Genomic DNA, 9,033 nt, shown 5'->3' on the forward strand with positions numbered 1-9,033 from the left:
AAAAAAAAAAAAAACCCAAAGAAGCAAAAGAGAACAACAACCAAAAACTTCCAGAGGGGATATATATATGAAATTGTCAAAGAATTTTAAAATTTAAAGCTAAAAAACCTTCAGAGGCTAGATAGAGCAAGGAACAGTCTTACAATTTTTCAACTTTGATTCAAGCATTAGGTTTAGAAAGGCTAATTGAGATCTCACCAGATCATAAAGAGCCCCACCAAACCTCCAATGTTAAGGGAGGTAAATTTTCTTTTGAACCCTTTGGGACTTGAAAGATTCTAAACATGTGAATGATATTTGATTTTGAAAGGCATAGACTGGCCATATGTGGAGGCATACGCCCTTAATCTCAGCACTCAGGAAGCAACCATAGAGGGATTATAAATTCAAAGCCTGCCTAGGTTACACAGTGAGAGCTTGTCTCAAAAATAATAATAATAATATAGACTGCCCACAGTATAGAGGATAGATTCCAGGACTCAGTGAAAACTTGCCTATCTTGCCTGAGTCCTTGGGTTTAATACCTGACAATGAAAAATAGTTAAGAATAGATTTCAGAGAACAAGACTGAAACAGGAGATCTGTGAAGGTATTACAGATTAGAAGCTGTGCTGGCCTATGCCAGGGTAGTGGCAATGGAAATGAAGAGACTGTAGAAATGTAGAGAGTACAGTTATCTACAGGAGATGGTCCTGTAGATGATAGGAGGACTTGGCAATTGCATGGGGGGTGTAAAAGAGAGAAAAAAGAGCCAGGGTATAGCTTGGGTCTCCACTTTGACCAAGACCCTTTCTTCATTTAGGTAAAGTACAACTCATTGAGAGAAGGATTCCTTGAGTTGGGGAAGAACTGAGATTCTAGGTTTCTCTAGGATATTCAAGCAATGCTGTCTTCTAACCAGCTGAATGTCTAGGCCAGGAAAAATGTTTTGATTTGAAGTATTTTAGAGTAACTATCAAAGAAGTAGTAATTGAAGCTGTAGACGCATATGCGATATTGAAGGAAAGACCAGAGAGAGTGCAAGGGAAGACAAGAGAGCTCAGGCCAAAGCTCCCAAGAACACAACTAAGACGAGGAAACTGGAAAGGAAGAAGGAGAAAAATAAGCATGGTATGTCATAGGGAAGTAATTTCAGGAGGAGGGAGAGGTCACTGGTGCTACCCAAACACTAGCAAATCCAAGTAGGATGACCTCTAAAGAGATTCTTTTGGGTTTAGTAACATAAGCTATGGAAGACCTTGATAAGAAAAACAGCTTGGAAGAAGGAGTAGAGGTGAGTTGTAGCAGGGTTAAAGATAAGTGGGAGGTAGGAAATGGGACACTTGACTATGAGCAAGTCTTGAGTCATCTGTAAAAAGAGAAGAGAGATAACTTTGGTGCTTGTTTTTTAGATGGGAGCAGATACCTGACTGTTTAAAGCCCAAAGCGAACGGACTCGGAACAAACTCAGAAGGTCTGTTGCTAAGAATTCCAAACCTTTCTTCTGGCGTCTTCTGTTCACTCTACGTAAGTAAGACATGGGCTTATCTGCTAAGTACCAAGGGGCGGGGTTGGGGTGGTGGAGACACAAATCAAGATGTTGGGGAGACTGGATTTGATATGGCTACTGTGGATGAGAGTTATCTAGGCAACGGAGGTGAAACAGAAAAGAAAGTTGACTACTAGTAGGACGACGGAGTCAGTTCTAAGGGCCTTGTAGAAGCTGGGAATGAGGGTTTATCATGACACAAATGTGGAAAACTGTAGTATTATCCAGTAGTGTTCAGCTGCCTGGGCACAAGCATGGAAAAAAAGGCAAACAGTTGGACTGATTCAGTACTGGGTTGCTGCCAGTTGGGTAACGGACAAAACAAGGGACCGAGACAAAAAGAGTGGAAAAGTAAAGGACCATGAGATCTGATCTGAGAAAATAAGTAGTAAAGGATCACTACGTGCTAAGCCTAGCTTAACTGTGGAACATGTGGAAAGGCTTCTGGGAAAGAGAGTGATGAGAGAGCGGAAGAAGACCTGAGTGAGATGCGACGGAAGGGTCGATTTCGGAAATTGGGCCCAGAGACTCGCCTCTGTGGGACTAGGGAAGGATGGGAAGGAAAGCTGAAGGGCCAGCAGAAGGAGGGCCTTAAGCTCCTAGCAGTTAGAGGTGAAACTGGCCCTAGCGGGGGGGGGGGGGGGGGGGGGGGGGGGGGGGGAAGGCGTGGCCAAGCTCAAATCCCGACGAGGGGGCGGGACTCCAATAACTGGGTCTCAGCGCCGCGGTGGCTGCGGCTGTCTCAGCAACGGCTCGCGCCTCCCCATCCCCCAGTTCCCAGGGCTCTTCCCGCCTGCCGCGGTGCAGACCCAGGACGAAGGCGGGGAAGCCCGGTCCAGCCCGTTCCTCTGCCCGCACGGCTGGAGCATCGTTCTGGAGGACTGCCCAAAGGCAAGCCTCGCAGCCGGAGAGCGTGGCGCACACGCGCGCCTCTCGGCCGCGGCCGTCCTCTCTTCCCTCCTTCCTCTCCTCTCTCCCCTCCCCTCTCCTCCGCCCCCAGCCTCCGCTGCGGCGGGAGGAAGAACCCTTCCCGACTAGCCCGGAGAACCCAGGTCGATTCTCATTCCGGGAGAAAGAGACCCCCTCGGTGGGATCCGGCTGGCCGCTCGTCCCCGGCCACGGAAGTGACTGGTCGTCTATTAGGAGAGCTCGCGTCTAGCTGAGCCCCCGACCCTCGCCCAGCCGCAGCCGCATAGACAGCGCTCCCCAGCGGGCCCCCAGCCCCGCCGAGCCCACTCCCCGCTTGGGGCCAGGGCCGGCGATGCCTGGCGCGGCAACGGCGGTGGCCGCGGCTGCTGCTGCTGCCGCCACGGCTGCTGGCCGGAGCCCGGGTCGGGGGCTCGAGTCTCCGCAGTGGGGCTGAACCCGCAGCCCCGCCCCCCGAGCCTGAGGCCGCTGCTCCGCCGGGCGCCGGGCCTTCTCCGCCCGCGCCTCCGCCCCAGGAACTGGAGTCAAGCGGGGAGCCCGGGCCCCGCGCCCAGGCCCGGACCATGCATGGCCACCGAGTCCCGGGGGGCCCCGGGCCTTCGGATCCCGAACGCTCAGCGGCAAATACCCCTGGCGCTGCTCCGCTGGCCTGTGCCGACTCGGACCCTGGAGCCTTGGAACCCGGACTGCCGGTGCGCAGGGGCTCAGGCTCGGCTCTTGGAGGCCCTTTGGATCCTCAGTTTGTTGGACCCTCAGACGCCAGTCTGGGGGCGCCTCCAAGCTCCCGGGTCTTGCCCTGCGGCCCTAGTCCTCAGCACCACCGGGCCCTGCGCTTCTCCTACCACCTGGAGGGCTCGCAGCCTCGGCCTGGTGAGTGATCCAGACAGCATGGGAACCTGGGCCCCGGGCCTGGTACTGGGAACGGGTTCTTGTTCTAGGACTTGGGGCGGACCTGCTCACCCTAGCCCCTTGGGTCCCCTCAACCCCTACCCCCACCCCTGCAGCCTTCGGTCCAGTCCTTTCAGCCTTTGCCCCTTGCTCTTCTCTGTCCCTTGCGCCCTCAAGCCTTAAGACTCCTTTCTCTTCTAACTGTTGAGGCTAACAGGAGAGGAAGCACTCCAAGAAAAGGGGGCAGGATTTCAGGGCAGCAATGGGGATGTGGTTGGGGGAATAGAAGAAAAGAAGTCTTCTATTAGCTAAGTGTCTACATTTGTGCATGGCACCGAACTGGGTACTTTTACAAGGATTTCTGTTTCAGCCTCAGGAGCCATCTGTGAAGTGGATATCATCAACTACATTTTTAGGGGTGCAGACTGAGGCTCTGAGAAGTAACTTGTCCAAGGTCACACTGTCATTATTGTGCCTGGATTTAAAAACAGATCAGAGTCCAAAATCTGTGGTCTTCCTGCATCCCCAAACTGAAGCTGGAGAGTAATGCCAAGCTTTCTACTTATGTGATTTCCTCTTATAAGACTCAGTAGCCCTAAAGTATGAGCAAAAGAGAGAGGAAGATGGTGGATTGATCTGATCCTAGATTGTGCTTCTGCTAGGTGTGTGTGGCCACAGGACAAGGGGAGGAAGAGATAGGAGGTACTGATGAGAGAGAAAGGTGGAGCTGAGCCTGGAGGAAGGGGGCTGAAGGTGCTGCTGGTAGGTAGGAAGAGAACGGAGAGGTCAGAAGGAAGAGCTGCCAGGCCAGGAGATGGTTTGCAAAGATCATCAGGATGGTTGCTTGGGTTTGCAGTGTGGTGGGACAACTCTAGGTCAGGCTGGGGCCACAGACCCAGATGGGCCTTTTCATAGTCCTGAGTATCTGAGCAGCCTAGCAGAGCCTCTAGGATAATCTCACGTGGGCCTGAGTCTGGGAGCCTTGAAGGAAGAACAGTGTATATATCTGCCCTATCTTCACTGGGACTGAAGGAGGTGGTGAGCTTCTAGCTGCTGCCAGGGCTCATATCTCACCTTCCACAGATCACTAGGACTGTGGCTCAGGACCAGGTAGTAGGAACAGTTGGTGAAGAATAAAACATGGGCAGAATATGCCTCTCGCTGCTGTCTGTTCTTTGGATAGTTATGGAACCTCTGGGAGATTTCAGGCGCTCCCTCCTCACCCCCTTGTAAACTGGAGATAGGCAGCTGACACTCTTTAATGCTCTGCCCTGCTTGTCACTTTTGCTGGCTTCCCAAACTCCCCTGGACACATGCTATGTAGAGGGGCTACTCATCCATACTTACTTGATCTTAGCTCCTCCCTCCAAATCCCTAAACAGCCAGAGCTCTCTCATTGCAGACTCTTTGCATTTGCTTTGCCTTCTGCCTGTTAGCTCTTCCCTCAGCCCTCCACCTGGCTTGCTCCTCATCTTTCTGGTCTCAGCTCAAATGTCCCCTCTGAGAGACCTTCCCTGACCACTTTAAGTAGGGCCTCTTGTGAATCTCCATCACAGCTGCCAGTGTGTGTCTATCCTTACATTTAATACAGTCTGAAAGTACCCTCTTGTATGTGTCTACTTGTTTATTAGGGCTCATATGCCACCAGAATGTGAGCTCCTTGAGGGCTAGGGCGTTGCATCTATTTTGTTTTATGTTGTATACCTAAGGGACTAATGCAGTGCCTAACACATGGCAGGTACTCAATGTCTGAATAGATGGTAAGGGAACACACAGTAGGCCCTCTGTAACTATTGCCTAAGAGGACACTGAGTTCCCACTCAGCAAATACTCTTGGTCTGGGAGTCAAAGCTAGGAAGGTCTTGACCCTTGGTCTCTGCCCTCTCTAGTCAACACGGGGTTGATAATGGGCGTGCTTTTCTACTTCCAAATTCCAAAAGCAGAGCACCCTTCCCAGACCATCCCCCTCTTCTCCTCTAACCAGTAGTGTTGTTTTCAGGATCCTGCCCCCCAGCTAAGTCCTTGCCTCTGTAAAGGCTTGAGCGCTATCTTTTACACCCCTCCCCCTTTTGTTTTCCAAAGTAGGGTTTCTTTGTGTAGCCCTGGTGGTTCTGGAGCTCAGAAATCCACCTGCCTCTTCCTCCTGAGTGCTGGAATTAAAGGCGTGCTCCACCACTGCTCCAGCAAGAGTCTTTTAATCAAAAGTAAAGACTGAGGGTAGAAAGGGAAAGACTTGGTTTCCCATCTAGCCATTCCTCACTTACTGTGTGTCCCTGGATGAATGGCTTCAGTTCTCTGTGCCTCAGTTCCTCTTGTCTAGAGAGTGATATCTAAGAATCTGTCAGATTCTTTTTTGCAATGCTCTCAGCAATCAAGGACTTAAAAAATAAAATATGAGGAGAGAAAACCCTCCTGAAGAAGAGGCGGAGGAATTTCTCAAGTCCTGACAAGGCGGGCACTGGGCCATGTGATTCACAGTAGCATGGGCTGTGAAAGGCCCGCCTCCCCCTCTGCACTGCTAGCTCAGAGGTAGGCACAAGTGACTTGCTTCTCTCCACAGGACTTGCCTATAATTGGCTCAGAATGGGCAGGGGTGGTGGATGGAGGGTGTGTGTATAAGAGGGAGAGCAAAAAAAAAAAAAGGGAGAGACAAGACAGAAAGCAGAGCTTCAGTTAAAGGGTTTGAAACATTTTTAGCCCACCTGCTAAGATATTCATGTGTCTGTTGACTTTCTCCATCAGACTACTGAGACTTTTATTGAATCACCAGCCTTTGGTCCCAGTGGTGCATCCCAGAGCAGCAGGGGGTGGGTGGTGTGAAAATAATAATTATATCTTATCCATGTGAAGAGCTCTGAATTACCTCCAGGCCCTTTCTTTTTGTTATTCTGTCTAGTTCCTGGTGGAGAGTGTTATGTTCTTCTAGGCTGATAAAGGCCAAGGCTTCTTTGGGTCACTGGGATAACCCAGTGAGATAACCTTGTCTCCAACACTTGGGGAGGATTAGCAAAGGGCTTCCAAGTGTAGGTTTATGTATAGGGATTTAAGAGAATCCTACTGTAATCCTCAAGGCTGAGGCCGAGAATGCTTTCTCACATGTTGTAGAGTCGGAGAAAGCTTGGCCTAAGTCTAGCTCAGCCAAAGGAGTTGGACTTGATGTTAGAGCCATTTGGGGGGTGGTGGTGAGAGAAACAGCCAATGAAAGTAGTGGAAGGGGCTGGTTCTTTCTTACTTGGTTACGTCTTCAGAGACTCAAAGACTTAAGCTACGAAAATCCCTAGACACTGGCAGCTTTTGGGTTTTCTAGCCTTAGTAAGCATCAGAATCCTTTGTTGACCTTGAAAAATAAATGTCAGTTTCAGACTTCAACTCGGAGTTCCAGAGTCTTGGAGTTACAGTCCAGGAATTTGGTTTCAAAGAACAAGTACCAGACAGGGAACAGGTGTAGTAGTGCACACCTTTAATGCCAGGCAAGAGGATGTCTTGAGTTCCAGGCCAGCCAGGGCTATATAGTGAGAGCCTTTCCCAACATCAGAGATTCCCAGATGATTTCGATGCATGGCCTAGGGTAGAAGCCAGGCCTGTTTTTTCCAATTGAGTCAATGGAGACCCAGAGACAGTGATTCAGCCATACTTCTATAGTGAGTGAACATTGGTCTCCCTCTCCAAAGTCTTCTTCCCAGAATCATATATGAATTTCCCTCAACTCAACTTTTATCTCACAAGAGAAGCATGGGAGGTAAGAAAGCAAGTTAATCTCTTGCCCCCACCCCTAACTGGATGCCTCAGTTTACCTTTCTCCCCTGCTTTTGTGAATGGCTATTATTTGACTGTTTTAAGTTGGAAGGCAGTTGGAATTCTGGAACTCTCTAGGCGTAGGAGGAAATCTGGTATCAGCATTTCTCAATGCAAGGTCCCATCCCATCCCAAGGGACTTGACTTAGAAGAATGTCAACTAAGACTTAAGACCTAGAATCCATGGATGGAGGTCAATCCAGCTAGAAGGTCTGGTGTCAGCAAAGACATGAAAACACTGATTAGGGGCCTAGTGTTGGGAAGGGTGGAAGAATAAGGCTAGCTAATAGACTTTGTCCTGAAGGCAAACAGGAACCATCAAGGGCTCATTCACAGGGAAATGAGGTTGTTTAGTGCTAGAGTTTCAGAGCGCTCCTAGTTGCATTTAGAGAATGGGTAGAAAGTGTTAAATAGTGGAAGTGAGTGGAGGGGAGAAACGGGCATGGGTGTCATATACATTTTGTGAGAGGTGGTGGTAGCTCAGGTTAAAGTTGCAGCAGGTGGATTGGAAGTACATTTAATTGCCATCGTGGACAAGCCTTAGTAAGGGCTGTAGAGGCCAAGGAAGGAGGGAAAATCCAGGATGGTTCTGGGTAGTTTTCTGAAACCAACTATAGTTACCTAGTGGATGGTAGTGGAGCCATCTGTACAAGAGAAGGAGACCTACTTTGGGGGAAGGTGATGTGTTGTGTTTGAGACTTGCTGAGTTTGAGAGGCCCAGGAGGATATCAAGATAGTAAGGGACACCAGGCATTTGGGTTTAGGATTATAAATCTCCAACAAGATTTCTGTGTGAGAGATGCTTGGAAGTGTTCACTACCAACATGTACCATAGACCACAAGGTGGGGTTCTTATTCAGAGTATGTGTGCTTCTGAGGAGCAGTTGCATCCTTGAAGACAGATGCTGAGGTTAGCAGAGCCACATTCTGATAAGACTCTGTGTGTCAGCTTTAAACATTTGCAGGGGGTTGAGGCCTATTCCACACACATTGAGGATAGCTGGCTTTCGCAATGAAGTCCTAAAAGGCAAATCAAACATTATCAAATATTTGTGTGGCCCTTTCCTTATTTTTCATGGTGAGTGTATTTGAGAGGCCCCAGGGTTTTTTTTTTTTTCAAGAAGGGTCTCTAGGATTGGAATAGTGGTGAGCTAGGTGGCGAGGTTTGCAGGATTTCAAGTGAGCTTGGTAGATTTGGGAAACAACGCAGATTTAGTTTCTAGTCAGCTGGAGCCATCAGATACAATACAATGTAAAGGCTGGGTAGGTGGGAGGTAGATAGGTGTGCAAAGGAACGTCTCCAGATTAAAGGAATGGAAAGTTTCAAATGTAGATGCTTGGCACCTCCACTCAGCTCTTTCAGATGTCCTGTCCAAGAAGGGCCCAGCTAGGGTTCCCTCCTCCAACAGTGACTGACAGTTAACAGTACCCTACACAGACATAAGCAGTGGCTTTCTGCAGCCAGTTAGCTAAATGCCTTAGGCAGATGTGGTGCTGGCCAGACACTGGCTGGGTGGGGCTGGGACCTGTCTGGAATGAGGGCAGAAAGCATAGCCTGTCATTGGCTAGCTACTTGGAGTTAAGTTCCTTAATGCAAAGAGAACAGACACCCTTGGAGTCGCAAATCCAGCCCTTCAGGGCTCTAGTGTCCAGTAGCTTGATGCTGGAAGGCATTGTACTTCCAGAACACTTGGAGACAAGGTTATAGGATATCCAGAGAAGAACCTCAGCATTCCTGTATCTGCCATTGATTCATTGTGTCTCTAGGCCTCATTCCCATCTCAGGGCTTCAATTTCCCCATTTCTAATATTGCTTATCCCATTTGCCTGGCATATAATATGACAACCATAAATACTTTGTGAACCTGTAAGGTAGGAAAAGGAGGCTGTTTTCT

At 49.3% G+C, this 9,033-nt stretch overlaps 1 protein-coding gene and 1 pseudogene across 1 annotated transcript in view; both read left to right on the forward strand.

Moving 5' to 3' along the window:
* LOC116097832 overlaps positions 1-2,566 on the forward strand; it is a 25,411-nt pseudogene extending 22,845 nt beyond the window's left edge.
* Positions 2,227-9,033, forward strand: part of Fgd1 (FYVE, RhoGEF and PH domain containing 1) — a 43,076-nt gene continuing 36,269 nt past the window's right edge. Inside the window, exon 1 of the mRNA XM_031380736.1 lies at positions 2,227-3,325. Coding sequence (XP_031236596.1) covers positions 3,019-3,325 — 307 coding nt within the window. The 5' untranslated portion in view covers positions 2,227-3,018. The remainder of the gene's footprint in view (positions 3,326-9,033) is intronic.

The sequence above is a fragment of the Mastomys coucha genome, chromosome X (genome assembly GCF_008632895.1).
Source record: "Mastomys coucha isolate ucsf_1 chromosome X, UCSF_Mcou_1, whole genome shotgun sequence".
Classification (NCBI taxonomy): Eukaryota; Metazoa; Chordata; class Mammalia; order Rodentia; family Muridae; genus Mastomys; species Mastomys coucha.